We start from the raw sequence: 20,319 nt of genomic DNA on the forward strand, positions 1-20,319 counted from the left end.
ATTTTCCTTTAGTGCCTTTTATTAAAGTGAAACTAAGTCGCCTTCAAATAAGCTTTCTGGGGGCACCTTTACAGCTGCAATATTGACAAGCTATCCCAAGCGATTTTACAAGTGATGCAGAAGTAACACCTACAATCATTACATAGATGATAGGTAGTCATTTCAAGAAGCTGATCACTGGGATTTCATAAGTGTCAGTGTTCATAGTTTGTATTGCTACCTTCTGACCATACTGTTGGTTACGACACCAAGGTGATCCACAAGGCTTGTCCACAAACTTCTCAGTGTCAATGCAAGAACGGGTTGCCGGAAGTTACCGGCCAGGATGGTGCTGCCACCTGGTAGCGCAGAACCCGACCAGAACCACTACTGCCTTAACAAACACTACTACTTTGCAGCTGGTGTACATTTTCGGCAGCAGCAACGTGAACATGTCCCCTTTTCAATTTTCTTCTTGTATAAAAGAAGTTTATAAGGACAGACTGGTGGGCTAGTTGGTAGTGCATAACTTGGAACAGTAGCGCAAAAAATCACACAGACGAGGACAGAGCAACACGGGACACAGCACTAAGAGCGGCACGAGGCCTGTGTCCCGTCTTGCTCTGCCGTCGTCTGTGCGATTCTTTGCGCTACTGTTCCGAGGTATAAAAGAAAAATGTCTATAATTAGGTTTAGACAAGGTGTCACAAGATGTGATTACCGTGTCACAAGATGCGATTACAAATGCCCCTGCATATGCCACAATACCAGACAAGCTAGAACTCCAGTCACATCAAGCAAAAGAAGCACGATGTAATCTTTAATAGAAGATAATAAATCACGTTTGGGCATCAGGTATCAAACATTTATACACCTTTACTATTTACAGTACTATTTACAAAAGGACATTTCATGGTCAAGCCTCCTGGCAAGTAAAGTCAGTGAAGTATGTACATATCACAGTATTTTTCTCTGTGTGTGGGAAGCAAAGGCAAAAAAATTATAGTTCAAGCAGAAATGAAAATTTTGAGGTGCTGCCCTTACCGTGAAAAAGAAAATTCCGGGCTGTAGCAGGTCTCGCTCACAAAACAAGTAGTAGAGATGCCAGATAGAAACAATATTTGCATTATATAACTACAATTAAGTTGAAACAATCTTTCTTTGTAAGAAGCACTCGTTTGCAGTTTAAAATTCTACTTTTGCGTATTAGACAACACAAACTAGAAATATAGAGGCACAGCACTTATGTAGTCTGTTTCTATCCTTTCAACAAACTCTCACACTACCTAGAAGGAACAAAACATGGGCTAACAGCTCCATTCCCATTCATGTCCATACTTCTACGAGGTCAGTTTGAATGGGTACTGGTATGCTGAAACAGTAGAAACAGACACTACAAACATTTCACCTTTCTCCTCCCAATTTTCATATCTTCTCTGAGGAGCTAAACTGCCTTTCTCAAAATGTGCAGAAACGAAAGAAAAAAATTCTGGGCAATAACTGAATTAATGTGTGAACAATGTGGAAAGCTGGCACCAGGTTCCTCGTCAGTTGGCATTTTCTGAACGCACAACTTCATCGTAAACCGACGCCCAGTGTTCCGGTTGTGCTCCCTGGCCCATAATCTGCACGGACAAGCAGTTTCATCGGTCATACACATCTAAAGGACAACACTATGATCCCGTCAAATGACCAGGACATACAGGCATTGTCATTAACAAGTTCACATGAAATCACTTCACAACACTGTCTAGCTTTAGAACATTTGGAGGTACCACATGCCCCCTGCTTTGTTCCCAATAATAACTGTCCTTGGCACACATCTGAGTGAAATGGTTATGACGCAACACAAGGTGAAGAATGCAGGGCAGAAAAAAGAGCCACTTACGATGCAATTTCCTGTCCTGAATTCTTCGCCTTTTGTTAACGTCCTAACCATTTTGCTCAAGCATGAACAAGCTCAACAACATGAACTGAATATGCTGCATGCAAAATAATATGTTAATATCTTCAAAACATATAAAATCTTCAAACAGTCACTAATATGTTGATATTAGTGACTGTTTGAAGATTTTCATTAGGTCTTCCCACATTATCCATCTCTATATCTCACAAGTTACAAGTTGACGAGGACAGAAAACTTTTTTTCTCTTGGTTTTGGACTTTGCATCCTCTGTGCAGTAAGATTAGTTTCCTTTTGGTAGTTAGTAGTTGGGTCGTAAGGCTGAACATGGTGAGCCTACTGTCTATAAAGGCAGGCCATAATGTGTGGAGGCCAAGAACTGCCTGAATCGTAAAATTGATGTCGACGTCTACCATTCCACCACGCTGCACGATTGCACATTAAAAAGTGCTTCGACTTTGTGACAGCCTGTGGACAGCATACTGTGCCCTATTTCACGTCGTGATGCACATCACGACGGCACATAAAACAAAGTCACAGGTTGAATAAAAGGTCCCCCAATATTGGAATGACAAAGTTCAGATATTTGGTAAGGATTCATCACAAAAGACCCAATATTGTGCTGCCATCAATAGCAGTGAATAATGCCTGAAGCCTGATACAATGTCGATCAGCCTTGCTAGCTACATCATCAATAACAGCAACAAAAGAGCTGGCGCTCACAAATAGTACTCTCTCAAACATCTGATTAGTTCCAAATACTTGAGCAATATCAAATACAGTAAAAGCTTGTTCATAGTGAAAACGAAGCTACTGAGTGCTGCATTCGTTCTGGACGAAACTGGGGCCGCCAAAGACACTATTGTAGTGTTTATGCAGTTCTGAAGGCATGTGGGCAGCATACACCCAGGGTCGAAACGAAACTGCTGAATAAACCTCGCTCGCTAATGTACAATCACGGATGGCAACTATGCAGTTCTGAAGGCACACGATGAAAATGAAACTACTGCTTGTCGCAGCTTTGACCGCAGTCGCTATCGGCGTGATCATAGATAGCACTCACACAGTGCGTGTGCAATAAGTGAAATTGAAAACTAAACAAGTTTGCCACAGCCGCTGAAGCTTTGGTCGCCAAAAACGCGATTGTGGCAAGGTTGTGGATGGCGACCATGCCTTTCCAAGTCCCGCAGCCGTTTCAGTTGTTCACAAACGGCATTTTCACTCCTTTGTGTTGCAGAGTTACGGCACTTTGTGCTAGGCGCGCTCCGAGGGTCGTCCGAATTAACCGGGTTGCAGCCAAATATGACCGAATTAACGAGAGTTTGATGTCATCAAACAATACATATGCTGGCCGAGATAGGGAAAAAGGTCTGAATTATCCGATTTTCCTAATTAATGGGGGTCAAATTCACGAGCTTTTACTGTATATGCAAACCACCTGATGAATGGTGTGTGAACCAAGTGCAAATCTATCAGCAATCGCATACCATAATCAATTTGTGGACACAATTTTAAACATATTCATGCCCCTACGTATTAAGCATTACAAATTTGGTTGTTATTGCAAATTACTTTCTTCCTCCTTTGCTAGTAAGCACCCATTTTTATTTGCTATATTTTGTTTACACCTTTTCTTTTCATCTTATTATTTCTCTTTTTATACTCACAGTCTTTGGTCATGTAATACTCTAGCATGACGCATCAGACACGTGGGTATACAAACAAATCTGACTCAGCATGCTCAGAACACGTCTCAGACCTTAGAACATCGTGGAAGCAAAGCCTGCGGGTGAAATTGAACATACCTTGCAGACTATTTCAAGGACAGAGCGCTTTGAGATTTCCTTCTTCGCCCGCATGCCCCAGTGGTACTGATTCAATGGTGGATCAGACCCTAGAATCACCGACTGCTCGAGGTACGCCTGCTTGACAAGCTCTACACATATCAGCTTCCTCACGTCACCAAAGGTTGGATCTGTCACGCTGAAAACAAGAACGAAGAGCATACGACATAGCCAGCCATAAACAGCCGAGCATTTCACAAATGCTTGCATACAGGCAACAGATTGTTGATAGCTCAGCAGCTTGAGGGAGAAAGGGCGAGAAGTCATAAGAAAAAGGCAGAGAGGTTAACATAAGAGAGCCTGGCTGACTACCCTGCAATGAAATGGGGGGAGAGGGTACTGAAGGATGAGAAGCATAGAAGGAAAGCTCACAGTATGCACGCACACACATGCACAAGTGTCCATCATACGGCATGTCACAAAAATGTCATATTAAAGGGACACTGAAACAGCTTTCTAAGGAACCACAAAATGACCTCACCACAGGATGACCGCCTCGCAGCTCTTCTGGCACAAAAAATTTTTCGAATCCTTCGAGTACTATAAGCAGTAACAGGTAGTTACTGTACCAGCAGAGTGGCTTTGTCTCTTTGTTTTTGCCCTGATGGGCGCGCCAGAAGCTACACAAGCAGAATGGCAAGAGGGTAACACCCGGCCCATGAGTTACTTAGCTGCACGTAATGAACTTGGGCATTTTCTTGTCTTTTTTGCTTTGAACATGTTGGTGGCTACTTCCAGTTTAGGCTTGAGTGGCGCTCTCTAGAAATGCTTAGGCTACTCGGCCTGCCTCACAACCGAAGGTACATCACCCACAAAGACCAATCATAGCACGCGGTTGTCAGCCAGAGAGGATGGCTAGAGGGCTGAAAGCAGTTGACCAAGCCCAGCTACATACATCCTGCACAGTGCTCTCCATAACCACCATCTTCTTTTGTACATCTACATACCTTATCTGCAGCAAAAGTTTGTAAGGGACCTCAAAGTTGACGAACTCCTGTCACAGAAGCTCACTCTTTTCTTGAACTGCTGCAGTTACACTTCTTTCTCGAGTCTGACGAAAATGCACGTGCACCCACAGGAAGCATCCGCTCAGAAATTTGCAAACTGCCAGCCTGACCTACTGCAGGTCCTTTCAATCTTGAGCCTAGTAATAATGTGTATGGTGAACGTATGCTACAGTTCACAGGAATTAAGACTTGGAACAGATTCTGCGAACTTCCTTAGCGCCCTGAAGCAATATTTCTTTCTTTGTTAAAGACAGAGTCATTCATAAATTCTTTAATAGCTCTGTACAGGGTGATAAATTATATTTTTTTAATTCTCATTCTGTGTAATTACTGTACCGCGATACCGTTGTATTATATTATGTAACAGAAAGGCACTATTTCTCTGGTTTTACTCATTATGTGCATGCTGTAGTTAGGAAGATATGTCTGTTGACTAATTCAGGTTTAACTGATATTTGTGCTGCATATTTTCCTTGACGTATAAGATATTCACAACAGCATACATCCTAAAATTGAAGTAGCTCTTTTCCTGTATCTGTACGTAGCCCTTTCCTTGTTCTTCAGTACTCAGGTGTATGTCAGTTCTTGGTTCATTTAATTATTTCCATTCATTTGAGATATCAAGATTGACTTTTTTTGTTTATTGCAATTACACTCAAACCTCGATAAAACAAACATGGATATAGCGAATTATCGGTTATAACAAAGTAATTTAAAAATAGTCTTGTCATAGATACAGTGTTATGAATGTACATTTATAACGAATTTTTTTATATAACGAAGTTATTTTCGTGTCAGATGTGACTTTGTTATAAAGAAGTCATAGTGTATTACTACTGCTGTTTTTTTTTTCCCTGCTGTGCTAGTATTTCCTAGGTATCTTTTTTTATCGGACCTTCAATTAGCCTTTGGCTACAGGTTTGACAAGTGTTCGTTATCTGTATATATAATATGAAATAAACATTTGATTAGATTTGAAAAAAAAAATTACTGTAGCTTGAGGAAGTAAAAAAAAAATGCCACAGGACATTCCTGAGCTAACAGTATTGCAGACTATCACCGATTAAAAATAGATATCCCATAGTAATGTACTTCCAAAGCAATGGTACAAACTTTTTAAAACGCCAGTGGCTGACCTCTCAAACGGTAGGGCCTGAACTGGCAATATAACCTAACTGACCAACAAGCACAGACCCTTTGAAGCTACCTTCAGCGTAAACCATTCCCCAATGGCGCAAAAAGAATAAGGGGAAACTCACTTCGGGTCAAAGGCATAGGACCTCAGCATTTTCCAAAGTGAATCTGCAGGAAACAAGCATAACAATGATTCACAAATCACGCCTTGATGCCGTCTGCGAATGCGTGTGTGCCGTGCTCTTGAGCAGTCAGAGGTGTTGTGCATATTTGAGCACTTAGCTCTAATGTAGTCATCGCCATTTGGTTTTTTCCACTGAAGAAAAACAGCCTCGCCTCTTTGTCTCATCCAATCCAATTACCTTTGGTGCTATTGCTACCGGCACATGTCAAGTAACAAGCATAAGTAGACGTAGAGGCAGTAAGAGCAAACACAATGATCTCTCAGTTATCTAGAAGGGGATCAAGCTCGTTTAGGAAACGGATGTCACCGGTAAGGACAGCATCTTGCAAGCGATCTTGATCGGCGAGAAAAAAATACGCCGTCGCATGTTTTAGGATATCGCAGAGCCCACTCCCTGTTATCCCGAACTCAAAAGATGCTATTCTCTGGCAGGCTGGAGTGTGTGAAGAATTGAATAAATTCCCAGCAAAAACAATCGGAACTAACAGGCACATTTACTGCAACTGCAAGTTTTTTTTTGGTAAGGGCACTGCGGCAATAAGTTTTAAGCAGCCATGTACAGCAGAACCCCGGTGATACGTTTTCGAAGGGACCATAAGAAATAAACGTAAGAGCCGAGAAACTGGAAAAACGAAAAAAAAAAAATATTTTGTGATGCAAAACTTAATTTCAACGCCTATGACTGAAAAAAACCGTGCAACATTGCCTGGTGTGTTTACTCGTGCCCGATCAGCACGAAAAGTTTTTTGAGCATATCAGTGATGTGATTGACTGAAGCTGTTTTGGAGCAGGTTTTTGGAGCAGCAAAAAGTGCGTTTTGGAGCAGGTAAAAGGGCTTTTGGAGTAGCCAAAAACGCGTTTGGGAGCAGGGAAAACAGCTTTTGGATCAGCTAAAAGCTCACTGCCAAGGGGGAAAGTGAACCATGTCAAGCAAAACAGTCAAATAAGGAGGAACTGTTTTGAAATAAAAAGTTCTGTCCAATAATGGCTGTTTGCATAACACCATTGGTTCACCTAACAGCCCCGTAAGCGTAAACATTGGACGAGGGTGTCAATGCAGGCTGCCATTGGTGTTGCGGTCTTATAATGGCTTAGAGTGGCCAAACTAACAATGCAGGTAGGGCTTCCGAACTACAGCAGAATCTCGGTGATACAAATCCGAAGGGGGAACGACAATATTTATATCGCCCAAATTTGGTATCATCAAAAGACTAGCAAGACCTGTTTTCAAACCACGATATACGCACAAAACATTAACTTCTGTCAAAAGAACTCGCGTATGCCTTTCTGGGACACACGTGAACGGACAAATAAGGGACGGCGCAGCTGGCTGCCGTGAAAGCGCGCGTCAAAGCTTCGCATGAGGCCAACTGAAAACGAAGTAAGTCCGCTCAACCATAGTGACAAGCGAAGATCGACACGAAAGCCGAAAGGCTTCGTGCCAGGAGCATAGGCAGAAATTTTTGTGGGGGGGGGGTGCGCCCCTCCTGGCTACACCACTGCTTCGTGCCTTTTTCTACGACTATATAGCTTTTAATCTACCGCTGCGTTAGCCGCGTACCTTCGGAGCTCGTAGTCGCTATCAATGATCGCGTTGATAGCGACCGTGGTTCCGTGCCCGGCGGTTGCGGCAAACGGTAGTTCCGTTTTCAATCCGCCTGTGCTGGCTGCGCACGTGCCTTCAAAACTACGTTCTACGTCGCCTGTATTGCTATCTATAATCGCATCTGCCGCTATTTTGTCCGCGGCGTTTGCAGGAAGCAGCGCCACTTGGACTGGGTGGGCGTTGGACGCACGTGCACTTTCGGAGTCCTGTCAGTTTCGTCGTCGCCATACATGATAGTGTCAAGAGCGACTGCAGTTTCACCCACAGCGGTTATGGCAAACGATAACCACAGTTCTGACAGTGTGCGCACTGGCCGCGCACGTACTTCCGAAGCTAACAGCATTCTGCTCTCGGCCGTCGCTCGACGGATTCGGTACCAAAGTTCGTATCACCCGCCGCGACGCGGAAAAGAGTTCGGAACATCCGAATTTCGGCCCATTCGACACAGTGGAATTCGGCTGGGAAATTTCACGAATTCGTATCAGCCGGTTACGTTTACATCAACGCCTCCTAAATTGGTTTACTTGGGTTCTCAAAGAGCCTGGAACGGATTGGGTTGCAATTTTTGTCATGTCCAAATACGTCTGCTATGCAGGTCTTTGGAGTTTTCAGTACACCTGCTGAATTCCGATGCGTCTTCGTGGCCTCAATGTGCCTCTTGTGTAGCATGTCGCTTTATCGCTGCAAAACCATGCTGTTATTTCTGCTGTGTAGCTACCCCTAACCGTGGTCAGTCGTAACCGTAGTCAGCTTAACCACGGTTAAGGTTGTCCGTGTGACAAGGGTATAACACTCGTTCGAGTAGCGGAACTTAAAAAAAGGGTGCAAAAATAAGACAGGCGTGGACGTCGCTGTACTAACAACTGAAATTTTACTTCTATGTTGCTGCGGCGGTGCGGTCACACCAGCTCGCGGCGAGCCGCTCCTTCCAAGGTGCATTTTTGGGGGGTCACGCCAATTTGCAGCAGTCTGGAGAGGGTTATGTCGGTTATGGTTATGTCCCCAAAAAGCGCCGAGCAGCGTGCCGAGAAAAATGATGCACGAACACATTCCTCTCGCGGCACGAAAATTTTGCTGCGCGGCAGCTTTGGAGTGTTGCGATTTGCTGCCGCCGGCGCGCTGTGCACGTTTTTCCGCTAGTGTGCTTATAGTTTGGCGCAGTTTTGGCGCAAAACAGCAGAGATGTAGCAGGATGTAGCAGCTTTCATGTCTTGGCGCAATTTGGCGCAATTGGCGCAGCTATCACATCACTGGCATATGCAGTGTCATATCGCTTTAATAAATCCAGTGCTGGCAAGCAGTCACTTTAGGCAATACCTTTGAGAGATTGCCAATACCTTTGCATCCCCGAGCGATAACTTGGCACTGCAGGCATAGTGTCGGGCCAATGTGGCTCGTCGAAGACGGTCAAACGCCTCGTGAAAGTACTCCCGAAAGCGATCGTCGAAGAAAATGGCCAATGCTCCTCTAATTCCTAAACATCATTACTGGTGCACGCATTGGCACACTCACTCATGATCTAGCCGACGGATAGAACCGCGGAGCTGACAACGGTGTCATTCACAGAAATGTAATCAACGTATGCTATTCTTTCAGGCCTTCAACGTATGCGATTCTCAGGCCTTCTTTCAGGCCTTCAACGAACAGTTGAAGGCCTGAACACAACCAGCGGGACAAGTTCGACCGCAAACCATGTGAACTCCTCCGACAAATAAGGATGAATCCACGCCAATGCAACGACGGAAACAAGCGCCAGTCTCGAAGGCCTGACTTTCATCAGCACTAAAGACAAGTTTAAAACCAATTATGTCATACATGGCATCTTTGCAATACGAATCTCGAAGGCTATGGTTTTGTTTGCGGCAACCACAAGTACATTATGCGTATCGTTTGCGCCACTCATGCAGATAATCTTACGGTCAAGCCAGGCCAAGCTGTGTGAAATGTCAACGTAATAATAATACTAATAATATCTGGGGTTTAACGTCCCAAAACCACGATATGATGGTGAGGGACACCATAGTGGAGGGCTCAGAAAATGTCGATCACCTGGGGTTCTTCAACGTGCACCTAAGTCTAAGTACACGGGCCTCAAGCATTTTAGCCTTCACTGAAAATGCGGCTGCCGTGGCCGGGGATTCGGTACCGCGGCCTTCGGGTCAGTAGTCGAGCGCCATAACCACTAAACCATTGTGGCAGGTAAAAAAAAATATTCCATTGGATCCTATGGGAGCTATGCCGAGACCGGAGGAAAACGACAGAACAGCCAGGTAAACGCAGCAGTGAGGAAAGTAACAGCAGGGTTCTACTGTAATATTCTTTGGCGCTGCTTGCAGTTACCAGCCGTACCCCTATCAGCTCTAAAAGTTATATGAACTTTCAGTGATAAAGCCGCTTCACGAGACTTTTGTTGAGCGAGGGCATAGTGGTGAATGAAATTCGCAATGCCGTAATGGGTCTTGCTCTATTCTTAATACGGTGTACAACGTAAAAGAAGAAACATGGCCATTATAAGTGGATGTGGTGTAATTCAGGTTGTCGGCTGCTTCCTTGCACGTGATTTGAGACTACAGCTCTTTTGATTTTGTGACATGCAACAGTTTTTCGATGTTGTACATTCATTGGACAGCAGTGCAAGTCCAATTCGGTAAGCGTGATAACATCGGTGTCGCACAACTCTCAGCAACACCCGAGGTTTCAGTAACAAACCCCGGCGGCAGAACCGGCACAATAGCTTCTGTTATCTCATGTTACCCCAGTGCATGAGACCTGCATTTGTTTTGGCTCTATGCTTGGTGAATCGCTGCTGTGAAGAGGACTTCACCGGTGCAGCATCAAATCATGGTCGCCGGAGCTAAGCTTCAATTTTTTTTTTTCTGTCATTGAAATTAGTTATTCTTTGTGCTTCCATATTATTGTAGCATTCTTGCGGTGATTCCAGCGCAAAATAAGAATCCTTCAGCGACTACCTTCGCACAAAAGGTCAAATTTCGATTGAACAAAGTTTCAACATAACGAGACAAATTGCCAAGCTTACAGACTTCGCTACATCGAGGCTTAACAACTCACTCATAATGAACTTGACCAAAGTGAAATTTCATAGCGTCAGGATTTTAATGTTCACTAGAATGTCAGCTAGCCTTCTTAGCTAATCCATAACTGCTATCTTTCTGTCCCTTGAAGCGACACTAAAGACAAAAGTGACTTTTGTCGTATTAATAAATTACTCTTTCAGAATACCAAAATCACTACACTTGTTGCAATAAGATGCTTGTTAAGTGAGAAAACAAGGCTTAAGAAAATGCGGGTGGTGACTCCAACTTGAAATTCCTGCACCAATCACTTTGACGGCGTCCACTAGGGCCTACGTACAGTAAAACCTCGTTAATTCAAAGTCACTGGGACTGTGAAAAATCTTCTAATTATGTGGGTTTTCGAATTAACGAAACATACAAAAACCGCGATGCAAGGAATTACTGAAAGTAATCAGAGGTGGTAGTTTGCTGTGCCTGCTGGTATGCGGCTCCAAGGGTTATGTTTTCCAGCAACACCCGGTGCCACTTTTGCAGCAAACCCGGGAAAATGGTAGGCTTCGCTGCTGTCAGCGCAAACAAAATGAAAAGATCAAAAGATGAAACAAAATGAAACGGTCTTGTGGTAATATCTGGGGTTTAACGTCCCAAAACCACGATATGATTATGAGAGATACCGTAGTGGATGGCTCCGGAAATTTCGACCACCTGCGGTTCTTTAATGTGCACCTGTCAGTTGAAATGCGTGCGTGTGGAAAAGAAGGCATGCTTCACTGCAACACAGTGGCGACACGCGGGCAGCATGTCACCTGCTCCTCACAGCATCAGCGCGTCACGATGCGATCATTCACCCATTCTTTCTGGTGAAATAAAGAATTTAATAATGGCCAGTAGGACGGAATTCACTATGTGTTCTGGCTGGAAAACATAACCAATGAAGCTTTCGAACTGAGTTTTCAAAGTAGGCGTTGCAGGCAAATTCCGCCAGCAGTGCAAGTGTGCAAACTGCAGGAGAAACCGCCAATCGGAGGTTCGCATACATCGTGAATTCCGTCAGACCTTTTTTATTATTTTGTTCTTTAGAACACATGCTCTGGCAGTGTCCCTCGTTACGACAGCAAGATCGTCTCACCACGGAAAAAAAGTGGGAGGAGGCACTCAAGAGCTCCAACCTCCCCGTTAAGCTACGGGCCATCCAGAGGGCCCACGATGCGGCAGTCAGGCCCGGCCTGCCCGTCTCAACGTGGGAGCTGCCCGCGGCGGCTCCACCCCTGTAAGGAGGCTTTCCGAGTTGCCCCTCAGGACCACATTAAAGTTCATTGTCTGTCTGTCTGTTTCCCAGAAAGAATGGGTAAATCATTGTGATGTTGCGAGAAACATGCGACATGCTGCCCTCGTGTCACCACTGTGTTGCAGTGACGCACGTCATCCTTTCCGCATGTGCACATTTCAAGTGACCACGAGACCGCTTTTTTTTCTTTCCTTTTTTTTTCTGCTGGCAGCAGCGAGGCTAGGTGCTTCACCTGTCACTAATTAGTATCGCTACAATACATTGTCTTGTGGCTCCTAAAAGCCATCGTTTCCGCGGATTTGCAGCAAAATCGAGATCAGGAATTGGCACATGGCACCCAAAGTTTTCAAATTAACCGAGCTGGTGCTGAACGCCGCTTCAAATTATCCACCCAAATTTACATTGCAAAATATGGGACCGCAGAAACCCTTCGAATTAAGCGGGATTTCAAAATAAGCGAGTTCAAATTAATGAGGTTTTACTGCAGTTCGTAATTGGTAAAAATGAAGTAGACTGTCCACTGAGGGAGGCATAGACTTTATGTACCAAGTTTCAGAAAATTTCACTGAACCAATGTCACCAAAGTCAGAATACACTTTGAACACCTTGACGTCACGTGCTGACATTTCGGTGCGAAAATTAAAAATGAAACTTCTGAACTTCATTTTCTGCTCTATTTAAAACTACGAAGGTGGAGTTAACTACATTAGAGTTTTGCGAGTACGATTTATCAATCTAAACCGATTCACAGTTTCACTTCAATGTTACTTTAATGCTGTGCCTACCATTTCTCGTACCTTCCCTCGCTGTGCGGTCGACCCACACAACACATGAGTTGTGTCCCTGCGTAGTCGTACTGGCATAGCGTAACCAGACAATTTAATCTGGAGTTCCAGCAAAGTGACAGCCACACAATGGCACAATTTCTTTAACATTGGACTACACTATACGAGAAATCCATGTTGGTTATCAGGTTATCATAATACCACATCCCCTGCAATGTTGCCACGATGCAATGATAATTACTGATCAGTATTATCCAGTGTTACAGACTGGTACAACCTTGCCGGTACATTCATCGTTACATCGCAACTATTGTGGCTAGCAGAGTCGACACCGTCAACTTTCATCCGATTATCAGTGCTCAAATTTTGATCAAATAACGCACATAAGGATACCATATGGAAATGTTGAATACAGTCAAATTAACCAGCAATAAGTTGAACGCGTGCCTCTTATTCCTGGACACAAGACACTTTTCGATGCGTGCAAAACAGTACAGTGAGCACTGTATTCACTGACACCAATACGTATGTATGACCAGGAAATAAAGAAATTTCATACCTTCGCGGATGACTCCATCATTCATGAGAATAAGGGCCAGGACAAGGATTATGAGGCCCTGTTTTGCAAGATCTTTGTCACTTCTGAAATTTAAGAGACAATAAAGCAGATCACTAAAAGCAAAAATTCAAATTCTGCACCCCACCTATGCAGCGAATGTGCACAGTGTTTGCATTGGGAAATTCTAATTCGGTGCAGTTTTTCATAGAGCACAGAGTGAAAAAGAAAAACTTCGTTGAACATAATATGTACGTTTCATGCAGTACGAAGCTCTCTGCCATGCATTCGTGAGTCACGTGTTCCCTTTCATAAAAATCGCGGCAGTATTTAACTTGCAGCAGGAGCGAAAAGTATGCTTACCTTCTTAAGAACTGACTGTACTCAGAAAGGTCGATTTTGCTGACTAGTATGACTGAGCCTTGCTTATCTTCAAGCTCTACCAGTTCGTAACCAAACACCTGAGAAAAAGACAAATGAAAAAAAGAGAAAGAAAGGAATCACACAAACAGGTCCTCCTGTAAACTGCAAAGAAAGCAACTACCGACAGTGTAGAGCACAAAGTATGCGTAGCTGTCGCAATGCCACAGCAGACATGACAAAAGCATTATTTTTTTTTTTACAGAGGCATTACTAAAGCTGGAGAAAACAAAAAGTGACTAATACAACTGCTGATAGCGCGTTCAGTGAAAGACAGCTGGCGAAATTGAAAGTCAGGTTCATAAGCAAGTACAGTATACTCCTGTTAAAAAGAACCTGAAGGGACCAGAAAAAATATGTTCCGTTTAACAGGAGTTCCATTTACTGTGAGATGAACAGCGATGCAGAATTCAAGTATGATACCGATCTTGCCAGAGGCGGTTGTTCTACTTAAGCAGCAATCCCGTTCTGAGAGATTTCTGTTTACTGTGAGTCTACTGCAGTCAGTTTGCATGAACACCCAATCACTACTATTTCCAACATGGATACAGTTGTTATGTGATCGCCATTGATGCCACTGTAGCTCAATCAGTGCAAAGGGAACCGAACATTGCTTCCAAAACATGGCTGCCTTAGAGCACAAAGTAGCAAACAGGCAGCAGGGCATTTGCAAACAGTTTGACTGCTCTATTCTTTTAGTAAACATATGTTAGTGGTTAAGCTGCTTATGAGGACGTTGTGCAGTTATTCACTTTGTATAAACAAAAACTACTTCCGCATGCACAAGGTCATTTAAATGTACACTAAGTCAGTCTAAACTAACAAATTATTGTTCAGAAACTCTACCATCGTTAACTGTGAAATTACAGGTTAATTATCAGAACAGAAAATGAAAATCAAGGTTTCACTTTCAAATTTCACGCCTAAGCACTAGCATCTCAATGTCAGCATGACATCACGGATTACAAATTATTTTTTAACGTGTTGGCCACATTGGTTCAATAAAATTTTGAGATACTTGCAAGGTAGCCTGACTTGGTTCCGCTAATGGCTCCCTTAAAACACAATGCAACTCATTTTAACCTAAAAAGACAGGGCATGCAAACACGGACACAAGAAAGAAGTCAGGACACTACAAACGCTAACAACTGAAGAAACGCACAACGGCGGAAAAGAAAGAAGGCACGAAACTAAGTTTTCGTGCCTTCTTTCTTTTTCGGCGTTGTGCGTCTCTTCAGTTGTTAGTCGGCGTTTGTGGTGTCCTGACTTCTTTCTTGTGTCCGTGTTTGCACACCCTGTCTTTTTAGAATGAATACTTACCAATTAGCTCAGCTCTCTGTTATTCTAAGCTTCATTTTAACCAACATAGATCTACAAGATCCTTTGCTGACGTAATTATAACCCATGACATCAAGGCGGGATGGTGCTGGAACTTCCAAGGTAGTGGCACCACTCCGCATTTTCTTTTTTCCGTGTTTTCAGTCTTACCAAGTGTTATGTTCTCACAGTAGTGGTTTCCTTGGTTTTGTGTACAGGCAATTCACTGATACAAGCAAAATAAGCTTTCCCTATAGCTTCCACTGGTGTAGCACACCCAAGAATGGACAAAGAGCGACAAAAACACAAACGCACACACAGCGCTACGTCTCTGTGTTGCTCCTTGTCCAGCTTAGGATTTCTTACACCAAGGGCGGTTAATATAACTGAGCGGCAAGGCCAACGTGCAGCCTTGGCAAACTTCTCATCGGTGTATCTTTCAATCAAGCATTATGTCTGGCCCTCACCACTGGTTGTACAAGAAATGCCTTGTGCTGTACACCTGATAACGAGACCTGGTCTGTCACATGTTCTACGACTCATTTACCAGTAAAATGAAAATGCTGCAGTCATGAAAATGCAATTGCTATAAAAGAGTGATACAGAACACTAAATGGTAATTGCATTTGCTTGCCTTTTAGACTTACATCGTGGAGTTTCTCCTTAGCCGAGGCAAGCACACTGCGCATGACTCTTCCACTGTTGTTCAGAACATGCTTCTGTATGTCTGAAATAAAGAAGCAAACATGAGCTGTTAATGCTTGCTAAAATACACATACCGTATGGCAAATCATTGGCTGACAAGGTGGAAGAAAAATTTGTATTTGTCATCCACATGTTTAAAGCACGAAGCTACAAAAAGAAGCAAAAAAAAAAACATAGGAATTTCTCAGAGAAAATGCTTCATGGATCAAGAAAAAATTTATCTGCATATCGACTTGACTGGGGGGCTAGGATACTGAAGCATGCAGGCACATTAGTTGACTACACAAAGCACGGGAAACTAACACGAGTTTGTCAGAAAGAAAGCTTCACGGTCGAGCAAGGTTGCTCATCAAGGTGAGGTATCCCTACAAAGAGTTACACCTACGAAGGCTGTTACACCAACAATCCGCACCAAGTGTAGCTGCAACAACACCGCTTCAAGCTGCCCGTTCTGTCCTAGGCCTGTTCAGAAACCCGACTTGCGTAATCATCTATAAATACTCCTAGGTCACAAACGGCTCGTCAGCAACACCTACGGTGTGCGGGACTTAGCCACACCTGGCTACAGCACCCGCCAAGTGAATCTATGGTCCACACCACCGGTCTCTCCTAGACTTTACACAAGAAATGTAACTACACAATCATGTGTTTGTGCAGTTCCGTTCTGTTCATAAGGCTGTTTGCCTCATCTGAGCACAAGTCCCTTCTTGATTTTTTATTTTGAGCACCGCCGTTTGCTGTAACTTACCAAAGTGTACTTCTGGGAGGCCAGAGCTAGTCAAACTGCCTCTTATCTTTTTCTCCAAGCCTCCTCCATATTTTCGATGAAAAATAAATGAACTATTATTATGTTTAACGTATTTTAAAGCCTTAGGGTAAAGTAACACATTAAAAGAACAAAGTCTCCGTCGGAGCCTTGTGCTACAAATGTGCACACGAATTTTTTTTTTCTTCATTTATAAATGCATGCCATAAAAGCAAGACAAGACGAGAATTTCTTTACACTCACAAATTTGAAAAGCGAGTCGCTTGTTTTAGTGCCACTTTGGTGTCTTTAAAGCAAGAACCTATCATAACTCGGCCAGTTCATTCTTCATTCTTGGGACGTGTAACTACAGCACACTGAAACTATACTGTGCAAACATCGTTTCGATTGGACGTATGTGTGTGGTACGTAACCGCATTCCAGAAAGCAACGAACGCGCGCCCTTTAGAAGAATTACGAAGCAAGGGTCGCAGGCTTACCTTTCTTCTTGATGGCCTCCTTGTGCTGGTCCGAGATCAGAAGGTAGTACACGGTGTCATTGACCTTAAAAAGGCGAAAAATGTTGCATTTACGCTCATAACATTTATTATCCCGACACCAATCACTAAGCCAGTCGAATATAGTCGTTTAATGCGCGCGGATAACTCGCAACCGAGCGGTACATGGCGCTGATTAGCCATGCGACACAACGCGATAAAAGCAATATGCAAAACTGACACTTCCTCACCATACGTTCAAGATCTTCTGTAGATACACTGGATCCACTTTTCTCGGCATCCCCACGCTTCTGAAGTAAGAAAGCGGAATTCGTACAAATTTAACTCGTTGACAAAGAGCGACTCCACAAGTAATGTCATCAGTGTCAAGTGAAATGGGTGACTTACCGAAGACGATTGTGAAGTCTTTGAGAAGCTCAGCTTTGACTGTGTCAGCCTAGCGCGTTTCTTGGAATCTGCCATCTCAGATGAACAAAACAAAACAGTGGCTCGAGTTGCAATTCCTTTTTTACGCGCTTGCAGACACTGAACTGTTTTCAGACTGGTGCTTAGCGCGCCAATGATTCGGATTGGCTTTGGAGGCGGCTGCAGTAGGCTAGCTACAATTTGCGTTTATGGCTTGGATAAAAACTTCGTTCGGCTACCGCTAGCCACCATACTACCGCGGTCGTGTATGGTGTGCAGAGTGTGCAGTCACTCAAAGCATAGCTATAGTGCCTAGAATATACTAGTGCCAGTATATTCTAGGCACTATAGCATAGCCTTCGAGAGTTGTTTTCGCGTGGTGCTCGAAGAATCCAAAAAGCTGCGCGTCCTTTACAATGCGAATTTTACAGCGAAAGCTGTTATGAGATCATTTCACCGGCCGTTTTTGGCGCCGTAGTTGTCCGCCGCCGCCGCCGCCGCCGGTGTCCGTAACCAGTATCGCTCGAAATAAGAAAAAAAACTAAATAAGAAAAAAATTCCAGGATGGAACGAGGTTCGAACCTGGGCCCTCTGCGTGGGAGCCCAGTATTCAACCTCTGAGCCATGCCGGTTTTTTTTTTTTTTTTTTCTTTATACTGAGCCATGCCGGTGCTTGAAACTGCTTTGTAAAAAGGTTCTATACAAGCTTCATGTCGGGAAGGAACCACATTAGCATATGCAATATAGCGTGGTAGAAGAGTAAAATAAGTGCCAAGCGTCGCACAACGAGAATTCTGTTACAAGGCGTCACACAATGCGAACTGCGCAACGAATAGGTTGTTGAATGCTTCCAACCCATTACAAAGGGCTCTGCCATAATTCTTCATCGTCATCAGGCACAGCATCAACAAAGTGCGCATATTGCCTTACATGCGTTTAGCAGGTACCACGGCTCTCCCTAGAATGACGAAAATGGCACAGTGCCTGCTGCCCTACTTCTCAAAAATTACAATGATTTATAGCGTAGTGGGTTCCTCGCAAGTGCACTTGTAGTGGTTGGCAAGGAAGCCCATAAGCGCATGATCCATTTCCTCGGGGTCCCAGTAAAATTTCAATGATTTATAGCAAAGTTGGTTCCTCGCAAGTGCACTTGTATTGGTTGCCAAGGAAGCCAATAAGCGCATGATCCATTTCCTCGGGGCTTCAGTAAGATTACAATGATTTATAGCGTAGTGGGTTGCTCGAAAGTGCACTTGTATTGGTTGCCAAGGAAGCCCATAAGCGCATGATCCATTTCCTCGGGGTCTCAGTAAGTTATTCGCCCCCCCCCCCCCCGTCTCTCTCCCACGTCAACGTATATATGTTAGACTGCATGACGGGAGAGGGAAATAGCGACCGGGCGTCACCCAATGCAAATTACATAACTGGTGGGCCGTTTAAAGCTTCCAACCCACTACAAAGGGATGGGTCATAATTCTTCATCGTCATCAGTTGTCGCGTCAACAAAGTGCACATAATGCCTTACAGACGTGTAGCTAGTGCGTCGCTTCTCCGCAGAATGACGAATAATGTCTTAGTAGGTGCTTCCCAACTTCACAAAAGTTGTTATTTATGGCGTAGTGGGTACCTTTCTAGTGTACTTGTATTGTAGCCCCAAGAGAGCTTAGAACGGGCTCTAGAAACGCCGCTCTTCCAGCTTTCGCTGTGACTGTGCTGCGGTTTCAGCGCAGGCCTGGCGTTTTTTACACCGCCTTCTACATATGCACAGAAAACTTCGCTCTAAACGTGCTTTTGGCTTGCAGATCGCTTCGGGAACATGAGCGAACTAAAACCGTGGCCTCTGAGATATTTGATTCTGGTGGCCAAGGCCGAGTATGTTATTTAGATATGATCCGTAGCGTACGTATGTAATTTCTGTACCAATTCCGGCGATGTTTCACGGTGAGGTGGCAGCAGTTGCAAATAATGAAAATGAATAAATAAATATTGATGAAAAAAAAAAGGTGACAGTTTCGCCGCGAGAGCGACGAAATCAATGCGACAGTAGTAAGTTGGAAAATTATGCATATATATAATTCCTTTCGAGATAGAGCGACGAAATCAATGCGACAGTAGTAAGTTGGAAAATTATGCATATATATAATTCCTTTCGAGATAGGGCGCTCTTCCAGCTTTCGCTGTGACTGTGCTGCGGTTTCAGCGCAGGCCTGGCGTTTTTTACACCGCCTTCTACATATGCACAGAAAACTTCGCTCTAAACGTGCTTTTGGCTTGCAGATCGCTTCGGGAACATGAGCGAACTAAAACCGTGGCCTCTGAGATATTTGATTCTGGTGGCCAAGGCCGAGTATGTTATTTAGATATGATCCGTAGCGTACGTATGTAATTTCTGTACCAATTCCGGCGATGTTTCACGGTGAGGTGGCAGCAGTTGCAAATAATGAAAATGAATAAATAAATATTGATGAAAAAAAAAAGGTGACAGTTTCGCCGCGAGAGCGACGAAATCAATGCGACAGTAGTAAGTTGGAAAATTATGCATATATATAATTCCTTTCGAGATACAGCGACGAAATCAATGCGACAGTAGTAAGTTGGAAAATTATGCATATATATAATTCCTTTCGAGATAGGGCGAGCGCGACCGCACCCGGCCGCCCATACAGTTTTTGCCGGAACCACGCAGCCACTCCCCCCCCCCCCCCCCCCATCCGAAACTACCCACGGGCCCATAGGCATGCGCAAGGGGGAGAGGGGGATGGGCAAGTCTGCCCTATACATTGACTTAATCGGGAGGGGGGCGCTGCGATGAACCTTCGCCAGCCTTCGCCCCCCCCCCCCCCCCTGAAGGGGAACCCTGCGCACGCCTATGCACGGGCCTGTCGCGT

At 44.1% G+C, this 20,319-nt stretch overlaps 1 protein-coding gene across 1 annotated transcript; it reads right to left on the minus strand.

Annotated features, from left to right (window-relative positions):
* Window positions 1-772: 772 nt before the first annotated feature.
* On the minus strand, window positions 773-17,597 carry LOC119405092 (non-structural maintenance of chromosomes element 3 homolog). Its single transcript, XM_037671875.1, has 9 exons — window positions 17,414-17,597; window positions 17,257-17,316; window positions 17,009-17,072; window positions 15,706-15,785; window positions 13,685-13,782; window positions 13,325-13,407; window positions 5,993-6,035; window positions 3,688-3,865; window positions 773-1,604 (listed from the first exon to the last, which is right to left on the minus strand). Exons 1-9 carry the CDS (start codon window positions 17,486-17,488, stop codon window positions 1,527-1,529), a joined length of 759 nt encoding a protein of 252 aa, XP_037527803.1. The 5' UTR covers window positions 17,489-17,597; the 3' UTR covers window positions 773-1,526.
* Between the last annotated feature and the right edge of the window lie 2,722 nt (window positions 17,598-20,319).

This window comes from Rhipicephalus sanguineus, chromosome 9 (genome assembly GCF_013339695.2).
Source record: "Rhipicephalus sanguineus isolate Rsan-2018 chromosome 9, BIME_Rsan_1.4, whole genome shotgun sequence".
In the NCBI taxonomy this organism is placed as follows: domain Eukaryota; kingdom Metazoa; phylum Arthropoda; class Arachnida; order Ixodida; family Ixodidae; genus Rhipicephalus; species Rhipicephalus sanguineus.

Excerpts from the sequence above, each read along its gene's own strand:
- LOC119405092 (XM_037671875.1), bottom strand. The coding sequence starts at position 17,488 with ATGGCAGATTCCAAGAAACGCGCTAGGCTGACACAGTCAAAGCTGAGC. Across the intron at positions 15,786-17,008 it reads GGAGGCCATCAAGAAGAAAG|ACATACAGAAGCATGTTCTG; the intron begins GTAAGCCTGCGA and ends TCTTTATTTCAG. Across the intron at positions 13,783-15,705 it reads CTAAGGAGAAACTCCACGAT|GTGTTTGGTTACGAACTGGT; the intron begins GTAAGTCTAAAA and ends TCTTTTTCTCAG.